The sequence below is a fragment of the Halichoeres trimaculatus genome, unplaced genomic scaffold (genome assembly GCF_033239565.1).
Source record: "Halichoeres trimaculatus isolate MK-OKI-2021-1 unplaced genomic scaffold, fHalTri1.1 fHalTri1_scaffold_1, whole genome shotgun sequence".
In the NCBI taxonomy this organism is placed as follows: Eukaryota; Metazoa; Chordata; class Actinopteri; order Labriformes; family Labridae; genus Halichoeres; species Halichoeres trimaculatus.
Genome location: NW_027437179.1, coordinates 39301821 through 39318940, shown reverse-complemented (window position 1 = coordinate 39318940; position 17120 = coordinate 39301821). Strand labels below are relative to the sequence as shown.

Here is a 17120-nt window from a genome sequence, read left to right as displayed (position 1 = left end):
CTACATTGGAAAAAAAAAAAGAGTTTCTCTGATCTTTTTATTATTCTGCTGTTCTAGAGACATTTTTGATCTTCAGACTAATTTTTTTTTTTTTAACAGTCTTCCCTTTTCAGGATCACAGGTGAAGAATGATGTTCTGACCTGAATGGAAGAAGAAAAAAAAAAAGAGTTCTAGAATTTTGCCTCGACTGCCTTTGATGGTAAGGTATTCTAGAATCATGTCATCATTTGCCCTGAAATTTAAGATAGGTGTTCTGGAATTTTCTGAAGGCTGGCCAAGAATAGTTTTAAAGATAAAGTTGGGGAATTCTTTAATTTTGCCAAAAATGGCTTGAGACCTTAACATAAGTGTAATAGATAGATTAATCTTGAATGGTTTTAATGATACAGGAAAGTATTGGCTTTGAAAATTAGAAAAGAGAAAGAATATTCCGGAATTTTGTCAACTGTCTTTAGAGATAACAGTTTTCCAGAATGTTGCTCTGAATAGTACAGTGGTGTATTGTGTTTACCCAAAAAGAAAATAAAACAAAATCCTTCTGTTTTTACAAAATAAATATCTCATAAAAACTGTTATGAGATACTATCTCGTAAAAAGGGAAAATATTTATTTTAGAATTTCCTGTTTTTATGAGATATTATCTCATAAAAACAGGAATCTGAAAAGTAGAGGAATTCCTGAAATTCTTTAATCGTCATCTAGATGAAAAAAATGAAACATGTAGCTGTGAACTAAAACACGTTAAAAAGCCTACCTTACCTGTATTGATCCAGCATCTCTGATTAGTGGCAAAAACATGCAGCAACAAGTCATGCAGCAGATCATGGGAAATCCTGTTTTTATAAGATACTATCTATCTATATCTATAAAAACAGGAAAAAAATTTATTAGCACCTAAAGACAGGAGGATTTTTTTCAAGTGAATGCAATACGACACTGTACAGTAGCTATAATGATGAAAATAAATATTCCAGTATTTTCCTAAGCTTGCTTTGGAGATGAAGAAAAGCTTTCCAGAATTTTGCCTCACCTGGCTTCAAAGATAAAGATAAATCAGTGACAGTGCAGGCTCAAACTTGAAGCAGTCCAGATGACTTTTGAATACAAAAAATGATATATGTCGTTGAATGTGGAGTCTATCAACAGAAACGCACAATTCTTCATTAGAAAGATCAAATTTAACCTGACATTTGTTTAATGAACAATGTCTGAATAGCAGCACTGAGCTCCTTGTGTGTTATCACCCATCAGATAATCTTAATTCAGCCAGGGGGTTGAGATTTTATTATGAGTAGTGTTCTGGCTGCTACATCAGTAGTCTGAGGAGGATTTGGTGCAGTGGTGATCGCTCTAAGCCTGCAAGAGAAGCTCAGCTTCCCCTAAAATGTCCCCAAAAAAATGGTGATATGTTCTGCTGTGTGTATATGTCATTGATAAATCTGCGCTAGAATTCCTTCATCTTTAGTTCAGAATCAGCTCCTATCACAGGTAACTGGCTCCACCTCCTTCTCATTCATCCCCGCAGCGTCTCAGCGCTTTAACACAGTCGGACGCTGAGCGTCTTCTGACTTCAGAGGGGAGGAGTAGAGTGGGTTGTTCCACTGTGGAAACTGGACGGTCATTGGATAAACGCTGGGTTTTGTCCCGTCCATCAGCCAAATCCCTTTTTGATTGACAGTGAAATGAGCCAGTCAGAGATCTTGAAGTATAACCCTCCACCGGAGCATCTTCTCAGTTTTACATTCAGTTGTTCTGGACTGATCCGGAGGCTTTATCGATCCCCAGTGAGTTTACTTTTCTTAAAAACGACGAGCGTTGTGTTTAAAGATTCTCTCTCTCTTTTCACCAATAAGCAGCTACAGCTACAGCTGTGGAGCTTCTCCCCCTGTCACTCACACTTACAGCCTGTCGTAGTCTCATGTAGCAGCTCCAGCTGCTAACAAGCTGACACGGAGGGTAGAAACTACATTTCAATTAATAAACAAATTTATGATGTAGGCCGGAAAAAAAATGAGCTTCCCCTCCTTGACTGACCAGCAGCTGCCACTGATTTGGTGTACATGTGGAGAGCAAAAGCAGGAGGAACAATCAGCTGCATTAACAGGAATCCTGCTATCAGTGGGAATCTAAAGGTTGTCAAAGACCCCTGAACACCCTGAGGGGATTCTACTTTGCATAACCATCACTCAACCAAACATTATCTCAACTATTCCCTGGCTACCACTTTAAGGTGACAAACACATCAATAGAAAGTATTGATCAGGAGAATATTTTTCTGATATAAAACGGTTTATGTTAAAAGCTTTGCTTGTCCACAGGGGGCTGAAAATACAAAACAAAGATACAAACGAGATATAAATTACAGTTTCAAATGTTGTACTTAAGTAGTCAAACTTTTAAAATATCAATTATTATGTAAATTGATTAAAAAAGTCACTTTATAACCAGACTTTTATTTGTTTATCATGGGTATAAAGTGTTGTTGTTGTTGTTTTTAGACTGAGGACAGACAATTTTTACAGCCCGTTTTGCTAAAAATGTACTTTTTGGATCCAGACTTTTAAAACAGGGTGTCAATTTCTCAACAAAACAAGATATTTTTATTACAAACTTTGTGCTGTTGAATACATAAGCTAACGTAATAAGGGTGGATGTTAAATTCTTTATTTTACAGTAAATGACCCAAACACTTTGTCGACTTCCTTGACTATATATGTGTGTGTGTGTGTGTTTGGTGAGGAGGAAACTAGTTGTGCAACTTTATTTGCCTTCTCAAACATCAGGGAGGACCTGCCCTAACAGACACACACACACACACACACACACACACACATACACTTAACAAGCTCTCATCTACTGTTCTGCACACACTCAAACACACACTCGTACACAGGTACCTCCCATCACCTGAAAGACGAACAGAAACACACACATCAGCAGTTAGAGTCCAGCTGCTGCAGAGAGCAGAGGGGTTCAAAGAGACGCCATGTAGAGCAGGTGAGCGCCGGTCGACAGGTGTGTGAGCTCTCATCATGTCCATCACCGTCAGTCTGAGGAGGATCGCCAACCTGCCGGGGAGATACGACAGGAAGGTCGAGCTCAGCTTCAGAGGTCAGTGACACACACACACACCAACACACACACACCAACACACCAAACTGGGTCAAAAACATGCAGTTATTCTCTTTTTTCCCACTTTATTCTCAGTCCCTGAATGCAACAACGTACAATGTTTGGTTTACGCAAAGTAAGCTTCAACTTTGTCACAGTTTGGAGCAGCGAAAGAGGTTTTTGTCTAAAAACATAAATAGAATTGGTTGGATATATTAGACAGTCTCAATTCTAGGAAAACACCTCCTCACCAAGACACAATTTTGTGAAATTCCCTTTAAACTGTCACGTTTAAATGGGATAAAATGCAAAAAAGGAAATGTGACGCTCTTATAAAACTTGTGTTCAACATTAATAGCATAAAAATGTGACTTTTAATACGTTGGTTTTTAGAAAAGCAAGAAATAGCAAGAGTGAGTTAAAATGCAATAAAAGTCCAAAAGTTAAAGCTCCCCTGAGTAACTTTTTCTCTATCTTGATTGGCCAAAGTGGTGCCTCTTATTTCTTCTCTGATTTTGTCCTAAACATTATATTCTGTTGTTTGAACTCAATAAAAACCATGAAAATGTAAACAAACACTGTTCCTGGAGTGACACCTACCCCCCGCAGATGATTTCAGACTTTAAAGTAGCTCTATAAAAAATTATCAGGCTTCATTCAGATGGTCTGGTTAGCTTTTGTAGCACATAACAAGACATCAGTTTCAATTTCAGCCTGATTTACACCCAGAAAAAAATCCTCACAGGAGCTTTAATTTAAACCAATTAAATTTAAAGGGCGGCAGTAGCTGAGTTCATAGGGACTTGGCTGGAGGGTTGATTGTAAATTGTAAAAGTGCTCTTAATGAAGCTCATTCAAAGGGACGACACATCCTGCTGCGTGGTTTAAACCCACTGTAATTTATCATCCTCTGTCAGCATCATGTGCTGTTTGAAGATGAATTTTCCAGAAGGGATTAAAGAGTTAAATCTTCCTCTAAATCCACCTGTAGACTAAAAGAAAAGGCAAGGAAAGTCTAGTTATGAGAATCCATTCATACAAACAGTGACTGAAAGGGCCTTCAGAGTTATAAACAAAACAGAAACATTAACACCATAAGGCATGCAGCAAACAGAAGCCTTGAAACATAAATTACTTTAAAAAAAAAAAGAAAGGAAAGAAAAAATAGACAAGATCAAGAAATTAGAATTAGTTGTAGTCAAGTTTTTTGTGTTTCCTGTTGTATTTTGTAGTTCTGGCTCCCTGTTTGTCTAGTTTAGCTGCGCTTCCTGCCTCCCTCTGCTTCCCTCCATCAGTCTCACCTGTGTCCTCTGTCACACCTGCTGCTCATCATGGTCTGTATTTAGTCTCTGTTTCCTCTCTTCTGTTTTTGCACTGTTACGTCTTCTTCTTTTGGATGTTTTAAAGTAAGTTTTGTTTTGTCTTCTTGACTTTGAGCTGCATAAATCTCTACAAGAGACCTCCTAATTTGTTTGAAACCCACTGTGAAAAAGAAAACTCTGAACACATTTTCCTCCATAATAATAACTCATTAATTTAACAGGTTCAGACTGATTTCACAAATCATGAACAAAAACTGATATAATATTGTAAAAATGTTATAAAACAAGATACATAGCTCTGTTATTGAATCATGGCAAATGATGATGAAAAATTTCCCAGTAAGAGGAACGTGTGTGAACTCTGGAAGATGTTGGAGGCAGGCTGTCCTGAACATTTCCAGAATTTATCAGAGGTGCATGTGTCTAAAGCCCCAACTGTATCATGTGAAACCAGGGACGAAGCCAGGGTTTCAATTTTGGGGGGCAGCTTTACCCATGACGCTGCCCCTGGTTGAAACACTACTGAAGGTGTTTAATTTTGGAGATAGTCTTTGTCGTCTCAGAAGATATTTCTGTTGTGAAACTTCTTTCAAGGCCATGCCTGATTTTACTCTTTCCTTACAGTGGAGGTGAGACAGACAGAAAAAAACAAAATATTTCTTTCAGGTCTGTTTTAAAAGGTGTTTGGGGTTTAGAATACGTTTGTACTCACTTTGAGCCATGGTTCATTAATTTTAACCCATCATTTAGCCGTTATAACATGTCTGTTTGTCTGTCTGTGTGTGTGTTCCAGGTTTCACTCATAAAACCAGAGTCCTGAAATGTGAGAATGTGGCCATCTTCAACGAGGTCAGTCCACCACTTCAATCTGTGGATAGATTTATTTGTCAGAACCTGTTGAGGTTCAGTTTTTACACCACAGGTTCCAGGTTTATCTTTTCTGTGTGTGCTTTTGTGAGTGTGTGTGTGAATGTGTGTGTTCCAGCTGGTAGCTTGTTTGTCTGCTTGAGATTGAAACTATTTTAATGGTGCTGAGAGGAAACTGTACCACTCCTACAGTAAACTTAGAGACACGCTGCACCGCTCCTTCAGCACACCTCCACCTGCAGCTGGTTTGATTCTGTTTACTCTGTTCAACTCTACGGGGACGATCAGGGCTCCTGAATGTGACTTCAGTAAACAGTCAAGTCATAAAATTAGAATTCTTAATTTTTTTTTCTCACAGAATTCTAAAATCTCAGGGCTGAACTAAGGGTCCTAACATTTTTTAAAAGTTCTAGAATCCTGTTGTTAAAGTTAGAAATTGAACTTTTCACCCTCGGAATTTGGAAATCTTGAGATTAAAACTTTCACCCTGGCTGTTTTTCTTTTCTTGTTGGGTTACATATACAATTCTTGAAATTAAAGTCAGAGTCCTGATCCACCCCCCACCCTTTGTTTTTAATTCAAGGAATCTCAAGAGTGAGGCTAAAAATCCAACTGTTCTTTCTATCATTACAGAATTTAAGCAATGTTTTTGGGAACATGGCAAATAAGGGATTTTATTGAAAAAAAATAAAAGAATAAAAAAAAAATAATAATAATAATAATAAAAAATAAATAAAGCTTATTATTAAAAAATGAATAAATAAATAAAAAGTAAATAAGGCCTTTTATTAAAAAAATAAATAAATAAGGGTTTTTATATTAAAATAAATAAATAATAGATAAGGGTTTTTATTAAAAAATAAATAATAAATAAGGGTTTTTATTAAAAAAATATATAGATAAAAATAGATAAAGTTTCTATTAAAAAATAAAATAAATAAATAAATAAATTTGTGAAAAAAAGAAAAGAAAAGACAAGGTTAGATGTCTGTTCAAATGTGTATTTTGCATTTCTGTTACTGTCATAGTATTAATAATGACATTTCTATCTTTTTCAACCAATTAAAAACTCAATCCATATAAATTGTCAAATGGTGTAACCCTCAAAAGCATGACCTGTATTAAATAATTGACTTTTTTTTTCAGTGTAATACACTGGTAAAACCACAATTACTGTACCCCTTTTGCGCAACATCAGGTTTTTTTTTTTTTTACAAGATACACTTGTTTCGCCAACTGACATTAAGCAGTTACACGTCTTTCAGCCTCATGTATATTTTCCCAGAATTCCAGAATCTCAACATCAGAATCTGAATTCTGACTTTGGTTTTGTTTTGGGAATTCTAGAACCCCGGTATTGAAGTTGTTATTCTGGCTTCTTTCCTCAGAATTCTAGAACCTCAAGATGAAATTTGAACTTTCAAGGTTTATGTCAGAATGGTTAATTTTTAATTTCCAAATTCTAGAATTCTGAAGCTGATCTGATCAGGTGAAAAATAAAGTTGAGTTTTACAGTGGCTCTTATTCTTTTCTGGTACATTTGGAGTTCTGTACATTCCTGTCATCATCCAATGTTTAATGATAATGTGAAAAATAGAAACTTGATCATATTCACAAAAGCAAATATGAAATGACACTCAAAAACGTAACACAACAGCCTCTCCTCCCTGTTTTAATTTGTATTTAAGTAAAAGAAGAAAAATTAAAAAATGTAACAAACCAACACAACAAAAACCAAACCAGATAACAACTTGTTGCTACGCGTGAAACCATTTGGCTACAGTTTTAATCGGCAAATATTAGCATCTGCAATAACATCTGCAATATTATACATGCTAAATGCTAATGTTAGCATTATGTTGCGGGCATGTTAGCACACAAATCATAACATTAACAGCTTCATGTGGAAATGCGTGTGTTTACTGAGGCCTTCGCCCGCCTCACAGCCTCACTTCAGCTGTTTGAATAAAGCTGCTGACGGTCACATGATGTCGACACACTCACCTGTGTTTAACGTGTTCCTGAGGAGAGTCAGGCTGCTGTTTGCTCTTCAGGTGTGACCAGGTGTGTGTGTGTGTGTATGAAGCTTATCACACTCTGATAAATGTGTATGTTATGTATTAAACTCTATGTGTGTGTGTGTGTGTGTGTGTGAAGCTATTGCGCACTATGTATTAAACTCTATTTGTGTGTGTGTGTGTGTGTGTGTGCAGCACTTCCGTTGGCCTCACTATGGTAAAGTGATCAGAGAAGAAGTTTTGACCGTCAGTGTTTACAACTGCAGCAAAGTTTTCTCCAACAGGTAACACACACACACACTCATCATTAGACTGTTTCCATATGAACGCTGTGTGTCATAATGAGTGTGTGTTTTACGTGCAGGTTACTGGGGAAGCTGGTTATCAGTCTGCAGCATGTTGTCACCTCAGGGAGGCTGTTACTGCGGGAGCCGCTCACTGACGCCAACTACAGCCTGACCGATGTAGATGAACACACACTCACTCTCCAGACTGTGTTTTAGCAGAGATTACCTGTGTGTACACTGACGTCACGTCTCCCTCACAGATCTACATCGAGCTGGATATTCGGTACCATCCTCTTGAAGGAACAGCGGGGGGCTGGGAGGGAGGAGACTTCCTGAAAGTTGAAGATAAGGATGAGTAAGATCACTTCCTGGATCATCGTTTTCCATTAAACGGTTCCTTTGTGTGGTTTGACAGAGATGGTCATCCACACCAGCAGGGGGAGCTCTGACCACTCCTGATTTTACTCGTTTTATGATTCTTCCTCAGGTCAGCTCTGGTCATCAAGAATGAAGGATTTGATGAACCTGACAGGTGAGAACTACCACTCATCTTTTGTAGCTTCAGCAACCCCACAGACTGACTCTTATCTGTTAATGACAACTTAAAGAGGGGGTATTGTGCTTTTTATACAAGCTATATTCAGTCTCTCTGGTGCCCCTGAAGTAGCTTGATATGATTTAAAGCTGAAAAGTCACCTTTATTATTTCTCTCTGGTGTTAAAGAGCACCCTTATTTCAGCCTCTGTCTGAAACATTTAGTTTTTGCTGCTGTCTCTTTAAGACTCCCTACCGCAAAACCCCACGATTTTAGATACACCTTGCTAGTTCCAGGTTGGACCCCCTTCTGCCTTCAGAACTGCCTTAATACTTGGTGGCATAGATTCAACAAGGTCCTGGAAACATTCCTCAGAGAGTTTGGTCCATATTGACATGATAGCATCACACAGTTGCTGCAGATTTGTCGTCTGAACATCCATGATAAGAATCTCTCGTTCCACCACATCCCAAAGGTGCTCTATTGGATTGAGATTGAGATGGTTGTGGGTTAAAATCCCAGTAGATCAGCAGTTTCTGAAATACTCAGACCAACAACCATGCCATGTTCAAAGTCCCTTAAATCACCTTTCTTCTCCATTCTGATGCTCGGCTTGAACTATAGCTGATCATCTTCACCATGTCTACATGCCTAAATGCGTTGAGTTGCTGCCATGTGATTGGCTGATTAGAAATTTGTGTTAAAGAGTAGTTGGACAGGTGTACCTAATAAAGTGGTGAGCGTACATCCATGTTTAGGATCTGGGCAAGAAAAATACCCCCTTTTGATGTTGGCTAAAATATTAAATGTTGAATTGAGAATGTTTTTGTTTTTAAAAATAAGATATGCTCATTTTAATTATTTAGACTCAGTATGGTTAATTTAAGATTGGTAAAAAGACTTTCTTTCTCTCTCTCCTCTCAGTCAGCCAATATTTGCTCGCCCAGGTCAGCTGGAGAGGGAGGTCCGGCGTCTGGGTCGCAGTTTGGTCAGGACGTCATCGGGGGATGAAGATGAGGAAGATGAAGATGACGAGGATTTTGATGATGACATGATGGACCTGGAGGCTTCAAACATCATCTTCACCCCTTTGCTCAGGTCTGATCACTTCAACTCCCCTGTACCCAGCTGAGTCAGCTCAGTTCAGTCTAATGTGTGTGTGTGTGTGTGTGTGTGTGTGTGTGTGTGTGTGTGTGTGTGTGTGTGTGTGTGTGTGTGTGTGTGTGTGTGTGTGTGTGTGTGTGTGTGTGTGTGCGTGTGTGTAGTCGTTGCAGGCCCATGTCGAGGAATGTTACAGTAGCGACGCCCAGAGTGAAGAGCTTCCAGGTGAGTTCATCTATTGCTGATCACTCCTATCGTTAGCCTATTAGCATAATTGCCTCAGCCATACTTGAAAATTTTCAGAGAAGAAGAAAATAACAATTTAATGAATATTTATTATTTTTTTGTTACTATTAATAATATCATGTTTATAAAATTTACATTATTATCATTAACTTAGTTTTTTTTTTTTGACTCTGGAAACCATGCTGTGAAGCTGACAAAATAATAAGTCAAATGTGTATATGACTAAGGCATTTATGCTATCAGGCTAATGATATGATCTTCCTTAGGAAAAGCTTAAAAAGTGCGGCCCTGGTCTGTTTTTCATTAAAACATCACAATAATGTTGACCGTCTAGTTACAGCTACTTCTTTTGCGATGATTTTGGCGCCCTCTGTGGACAAAGTGGTACCTGTTACATCTTTGGAAAAAAGACCCATAAATAAATATGTTGTTTTCTTACCAAAAATTCCCCTTTGCTTTATTATTTTAACCTTCAAAAACATCCCTCACTGTAAATCTTTGAGGTAGAAAATGTCAACAACTGCTAATTTTAGCATTGTGCTCTTTATTCTTTAACCTTTCTATGACTTAGGGGTGGCAGTTACAGACATTACAAATTATTGCAGAAAATGAATAAGACTCCTTGCTCATGCTTTTGTAGCTTGAAAAGAGTAATCAAGTCAATTTCCTAACTACAGAGAAGTAAAGAAAACCTCCTCACATGAGCTTTAGTACAAAGTTTGTAAAGCAGAAATTACAGAAATAGGATTGATGTGACTTATTTAGCAAATTCACGGGTATAAAATAGTATAACAAATGTTACTTACAGAGGGCTTTTACAGGACTCAAAGACACCGTACAATTGTTAAAATCAATACCAAAAAAAGAAACTGACAAATTACACATAAAACAAACAAAACACAAAAACTTAACTTAAATTTTCATCACTAGTTAGTAAACACAACATTCAAACCGAGCTCCTCCTCCTGGGCTCAGGGCCAACAGCAGCACACACCCACTGCCTCTGACCGTGACTACTTGAACACACTCACTAGCTCAGCAACCACCTGCAGCTTTGTGTTTCTATGTGGGAGAGACTCAAGAGCCGTGCACCTGACTTAGCATGTTAGCATGTTAGCACTTGAATTTCTCTAAGGGATAAATAAAGTATCTATCTATCTATCTATCTATCTATCTATCTATCTATCTATCTATCTATCTATCTATCTATCTATCTAGCTAATCACTGGTATTTGACACATACCTGCTTAGCAGAAAGCTAACTTTCTGTTATCTGTTTTATTTGCTAGCATATTAGCATAAATACCTCAGCCATACTCGAGAATTTCTGAAAAGAAGAAGAAAAAAAACATTTTTTATGTATATTAATTATTATTTATTACTTTTGATAATATCATGTTTATATATTCTAACAAATTTCACTTTGGTTGTGTTTTCTTCCTCCGTGCTACGTCCACTATTGCAGCTGCTCTGGTTAGCTTCCACTTGTAATCATCAACACGCAAAGTACACTTTTGCACTGGGTGCTCTGTTATTGGCTGAGGTAACCATGCTTAGTCTCCACCCAGAAATGTCCCAACACAACCAAAACCTCAACATCCCAGTTTTGGGGGCACTGGTATATGTGCTTTTAAAATTAATTATTAGTCTATGTTTTTTCTTTTTTTTGATGGTTGCCTTGCTGTTTTTGTGTATGGTTGTTCTTTTTAGTTTGTTTACATATGGACCCTGAGTCTAAAATAAAGCCTATCTAACTTTCTTTCTATCTATCTATCTATCTATCTATCTATCTATCTATCTATCTATCTATCTATCTATCTATCTATCTATCTATCTATCTATCTATCTATCTATCTATCAGGTCTTATATCCACAGTAATAAAATATATAAATGATCTGTTGCTCTAACGACCACTCATTGCCTCCTGAAGGCTCTTCACTCCCTGACACGTGCTGGATGGTGTTGCTCAGTCAGTTTATGACACTGTTTGTGTACACGTGTGTCTCTACAGGTGAACGTAAACATCCTGGAGGCTCAGAAATTGGTTGGCGTAAACATCAACCCTGCTGTTTTCATCCGAGTGGGGAAGCAGAAGAAACGCACGGTGACGCAGAAGTCTACGAACTGCCCTTTTTACAACGAGGTACCTCAGAGGAGGGGAATCTAACAGACTAATGACACATTGAATGCAGAGAGAAGTCTAACACAGGTGTTAATGTTGTTTCTTTCTGCAGAACTTCCAGTTTGAGTTTCAGGAGGACCCTCAGATCCTCTTCGATAAAGTCATTGAGATAAAGGTCGGTTTGTTTCTCACGTCTGATTTGTAAAAACAGACCTCAGCACGTTCACAGGGGTCACCTGTGATGTCTCCTCCTCTCAGGTGTTCCACAGACGGACCCTCGCTTTCCTGATGACCCACATCGGAACCTATAAGATCGACATCGCCACCGTGTACAACCAGCAAGGTACAAACACGGCTCACTCTGAGGGATCAAAACACTGCAGCACTCTCTGACCTTTGACCCCTATGTGTCTCCAGACCACCGGTTCTACCAGAAGTGGGCTCCCCTCGTAGACCCCATGGACACCCGCTCAGGGATCAAAGGTTACGTCAAAGCCACGCTCAATGTGCTGATGAAGGGAGATGCCCTGGGCATGCCCAGTCTGCCTCCGTCCTCCAATTCTGGAGCCAGCGAGGACATCGAGAAGTCAGTCATGAGGAAACCGAGTCTGAGTCATGTGAACTTCCTGTTATGCTAACTCTGATATGTTTTCCTGCAGGAACCTGCTGCTCCCTCGTGGTATCCCCTCGGAGCGCCCGTGGGCTCGATTCCGTGTCCGGATCTACAGAGCCGAGGGTCTGCCCACCATGGATGCAGGGCTCATGGCGAAGGTGTCAAAGGTCACAGACAGAACCATCTTTATCGATCCTTACGTAAAAGTAACCTTCGCTGGACAACAGGTGATCACACCTTACCTTTATACACTACTGAAATCATCAGTCACGTGACCACCGCTGAGAGCTGCTAATGTGTGTGTGTGTGTTTGTGTGTGTGTGTAGGGGGAGACGTTGATAGCCAGCGCTACCAGCTGTCCAGAGTGGAACGAGGAGATCTCTTTCATCGAGCAGTTTCCTCCAATGGCTCAGCGAATCAGAATCCAGATCCTTGATGATGCAAAGATGGGAGACATCGCCCTGGCAACGCACTACCTGGACCTACAACAGATCTCTGACCCCACAAGGAACGGTACGGCCCATGGTTTATAATCATTACGAAAGTGACAACAATGTGAAAATCAATCAACATCGCAATGTTAGATAAAAAAACAACAAAAAAACATCCTTATTATTTTTGCCATTACTGAAAAACCAGCTTTAATTTATTACTTGTCTGTCTGCAGGATTTAACCCAACCTTCGGTCCGAGCTGGGTCAACCTGTACGGCTCCCCTCAGAACTCAACACTTGGAGACGTCCACCAGGTAAATAAATTGCTCTCAAAATAAAAAGACACATGCTTTGAGCTCTAATTAGACCCCCTAAACATGCTCAAAAACTCACCAAAATTGGCACACACCCCACAATCACGGAAATTTTTTGATATGACACCAAACACAACCCCCAACATCCCATAATATGTCCTCTAGCACCACCTAGGCACTCAAAAACACACAAAAACAGCTCTAGTAAGTGGTAGGAATGTCGTAGAGAGATGAAACCAACACCAAAATGTCCGTCTCATTGGCCTATTTCCATGGGAAGCTGACAATTTGCCTTTCAAATTAAGACTTCGCTGCATTTTTACCCTTTCTGCAAAAATTATCTCCTCCGAAACCATAAGTGGTATCAGCTCCAAAATTGCTCACATGACAGACTTGACCCTGCTTTACAAAAGATGTGCACGACTTTGACGTTTCAGACCCAGTTTTCGAATGACGAGCCCTCAAAGTTGGTGAACCCTCTCAGCTCCCTCCATGTAAACAGATGGGGTTTTTCATTCCTGACCATGAAGGCTGCAGCATTTGGGCCTCTAGACAAAAAAGTAAAAGTTGTATAGCTTTAAAAATGACATGAATGGATTCCTGCCCAAATTTCCTAAAAAAATATCACATTTTTACACATATTAGGTCAACATTCAGGCCTAAATGACGAGCTGTTTGTAAACTTTTGTGAATTTGAATCCTCCCTCTGCTGCTGCTGTTCCGTGGTGATGTCACACTGATTAGGAGTTCCGTGCAGCTGGTCATGTGACTCAGCAGAGGAAATAATACATGGTATTAACTGTTATAGCACTTAGAGGGGCAGAAAGTGATAAAACCTTGACAGTGGAGGGGAAACAGGTATGACAGACCGGCAGAAGGGACCATTTTACTTTCGAGACAAATAGGATTGAAACATTAAACCAATATGGACGATTCTGGACTTGACTGTACTGGACTGACCCTGTCTCTGCTCCAGGCTCTGAACCAGGGTCTTGGTGAAGGAATCTTCTACCGTGGTCGGATCCTCATTGCTCTCTGCGTGGAGGTTTACTCCTCCCCCTCCGCCGTCATCACAGACCCAGCCTCTGCTGCTCTGGCAAAGGTACTTCCTGTGAATCCTGCCTCTGGTTGGCTGCTCTTTCCTTGAATTTTGATACGATCCCACTGATGTTTTTTTCTGCTCTCTTTTTGTGTTTTCGTAGATGAAAGGAGCTCTGGGGAAATTTGGGATGAGGAAGAAGAGGGGCAGCAAGAAGGAGAAGAAGGAAGGTCAGCCAACTGAGAAATACAAACTAGATATGGACTGTCCATCAGTGACATCACCCATTGGTTTACAATGAAGTGTTATGAATCCTGCAGGTGGTGCTGGGTGAACTGGAAATGCTCATCTCTGCTGTTTTTTTGATAAATGTGGAAAAAGTAAAAGCACAACCCTACATAAATTTATCATAAACAAAGAAATAACAATCTCACTCTGACACATTGTGAACATGTATGATTCAGCTGTAAAACATGGGTTTATATGGGTTTTATTGGCTTTTGGGGGCAGCCTCTAGTGGCCACTTGAAGAACTGCAGTTCCTAGCACTTCTGCAATGACCTTAAATTTCAACATTTTATGTTACTGCTCTAAATTCAAACCTTTAACTGCAGGATGAAGTTTAAAAGTAGTTTAAAAATAGTGGCGAGCCAGCCAGGAGAGCCAGTTTCAGTCTTCTTTAAAAGAACAGAAGAGGGTTCGATTTCAGTCTGGACCTCTTAGAGAGTTATTGATCCTGGAGCTCCACTTCATTTAGTGTTGATTAAATGTTTTTTTTTATTGTTACTCTAGCACCTGCTGCTGCCAGCGGAGCAGCTGATGATTCAGGAGATGCAGGAATCGAGGTGCCAGAGGCTGTTACGGTGGAGGTTGAAGAGATCCACCCACTCCCAGAGGTCGGTGATATCATCATAGTTTATGGGAACTTCATTTATTGATTGACCCAGGTTCATTCATTTTATTGGTTTTTGGTTTTTGTCTTCAGGGTTTTCTTGGAGAGAGGGAAGACTTTCTGTTGTTTGCATCTCTCTTTGAGGTCACCATGATGGACGCATCCATCGCAAACAGACCGGTGACCTTTGAACTCTCCATTGGTAAGCAATTTTATGCCCTTGGTATGAAGGGTGTTTGTTCATGAACAGAGCAATGTTAGAGCTGACTATTGACAATTTCAAACTTGAATTTAACCTAAGATAAAATAGTTAAATGACTTTCAGACCTAATGTGAAACTTGGTAAGACGATCAAGTTGATCTTCCCCAGATCAGTACTGGGCCATGAATACTTGAAGAATTGTGTGACTTATTGAAACTACCTGTATCTCAGTTTTTTGAGTGATACAATTCAGTCTGGACCTTGAATCTTGAACTGATAAAAATAAAACACTGTGTCATGAAAGGAACACCATCGTTTGCGGTAAATACCAATTGTCAGCTGGCTCCAATATGAAGTTTGCTCAAACATGGTGATGGATAAAGGTCAGTGTGGAGCCAGACACTAGAAATTTGGTTCCCAAATAAAACCCTGACCTCTGTTTTTCAGGGAACTATGGGAAAGTAGTGAGAGTTGTAAAATCCAAGAAGAGCCAGAGTAAGGAGGAGCTGAGGAAAAGTAAGGAGGAGCTAAGGATGAGCAAAGAGGAGCTGAGGGCAAGCCGTGAGGAGCTCAGGTCGAGCCGTGAAGAGCTCAGGTCGAGTCGTGAAGAGCTCAGGTCAAGTAAGGGGGATCTGAACGAAGAGACCCAGGGTCTTCTGGAGTCTGAGGAGGAGCTGGACAAGGAGGAAGTGTTGAACCCTGAACCTGAGAACAGATCCTTGTCTGCTGCTTTTAGAACTGAGCCCACCGAGTACGACAGGTAAACAAACACTGCACCTACACTCTTAACTACAACAGTATTCGTCCACTGAACACTGGTACTACAGCTCTGAGATGTCCAAAGTGTTTCATAACAGTTTGATTCCAATGAAATTTGAAAACTGGGTGGGTCTCCCTGACCGTGTTGTATCCTGGTTTAATTGGTATCACTCAGGGGAGAGCTCTTGGGCCTGTTTCATTTTTATGAAACATAAGTCCACCTACATCCCTTAAACTTACTGTACTGATCCTCATTCATATGGCAATGACACACAGATGCACAAATCCATCTCATCAAAAGCGCCTCAGTCTCTTATCACCTGCCGAGAACGCCAAGTATGGAGAGACAAGAACTTTTTAAAGCTAAATGACAGCAGATGTGGCTTGCTTTTTACTCAATTACCCAAAAAGTCTCCCAAAAACTACAGATCATCCAGAAAACCACTAACTAAGACAAGTTTTGTTTTCTGTTTTTTATGCCTTCATTCAGAGAAGAAAGTAGATCAAGAAGGAAACAGGGCAAGGGTGGGGAATGACCTTTGGGGAAAGATGGGCCAATTGCTCGAGGGCTAACCTAAACCTTTTGGACATATTGCCGCCTTGACAAGAGTTTAAACTTGGTGAAAGAAAACTGAAATACCATAACTCCAGTTCCTCTTCAGAAACAGGGAGCGCTGGCTACCTACTATCTTGTCTTGTTCTGGCACCTGATCTAGCCAACCAATGTGGTCTTCCTGTCCCCAAACAGTAGACTGACCAGTGAGCAATGTACCATGATAATTCTTGGAGGATTAACCGAAACACCGCCACTGCCGAGACACGTCTGCTGTAACGACAGATTTCTTGTGTACTTGTTTCTCAGATCTTTCCAGTGTATCCCTCTCCAGCCCCCCTCCGCCAAACCAAAGCCTTGTCTGTTTGTCTGGAGTCAGTTTGAGGATCACAGCTTCCGTCTCTATCAGGCCAACCTGCTCAGCAAGATGGCGGACCGACTGGTACGGGTCACAAGACTTCAAACTATTAAATCTGTATCAAGCCATCCTGTGGTCATATCTCGTGCTTCTCCATTCGTCCTACAGGAGCTCGGTCTGGATGAGGTTGAACGTCTGTTGAGAAGGCCGAGGAGTAACGTAAAGGAGCGTTTTTTGGAGGTGTTGCTGGAGTTTGTGGCCTCCTGCAAGTCAGTCTCTTCCTCCTGAAGATTTGTGAAAAACATATGTAATCCAGAGTGATTTAACCTGTCTATTTGTTTGCGTCT

General features: G+C 40.0%; 1 protein-coding gene across 1 annotated transcript in view; it reads left to right on the top strand.

Annotated features, from left to right (window-relative positions):
* Positions 1–85: 85 nt before the first annotated feature.
* fer1l4 (fer-1 like family member 4) overlaps positions 86–17120 on the top strand; it is a 29683-nt gene continuing 12648 nt past the window's right edge. The window contains exons 1-23 of the mRNA XM_074670881.1: positions 86–200; positions 2895–3112; positions 5228–5283; positions 7515–7603; positions 7684–7783; positions 7867–7961; positions 8094–8138; positions 9066–9239; positions 9407–9467; positions 11501–11632; positions 11724–11786; positions 11870–11954; positions 12029–12197; positions 12271–12451; positions 12551–12737; positions 12892–12971; positions 13948–14073; positions 14174–14240; positions 14802–14905; positions 14995–15103; positions 15551–15863; positions 16725–16857; positions 16942–17042. Coding sequence (XP_074526982.1) covers positions 3034–3112; positions 5228–5283; positions 7515–7603; positions 7684–7783; positions 7867–7961; positions 8094–8138; positions 9066–9239; positions 9407–9467; positions 11501–11632; positions 11724–11786; positions 11870–11954; positions 12029–12197; positions 12271–12451; positions 12551–12737; positions 12892–12971; positions 13948–14073; positions 14174–14240; positions 14802–14905; positions 14995–15103; positions 15551–15863; positions 16725–16857; positions 16942–17042 — 2549 coding nt within the window. The 5' untranslated portion in view covers positions 86–200; positions 2895–3033. The remainder of the gene's footprint in view (positions 201–2894; positions 3113–5227; positions 5284–7514; positions 7604–7683; positions 7784–7866; positions 7962–8093; positions 8139–9065; positions 9240–9406; positions 9468–11500; positions 11633–11723; positions 11787–11869; positions 11955–12028; positions 12198–12270; positions 12452–12550; positions 12738–12891; positions 12972–13947; positions 14074–14173; positions 14241–14801; positions 14906–14994; positions 15104–15550; positions 15864–16724; positions 16858–16941; positions 17043–17120) is intronic.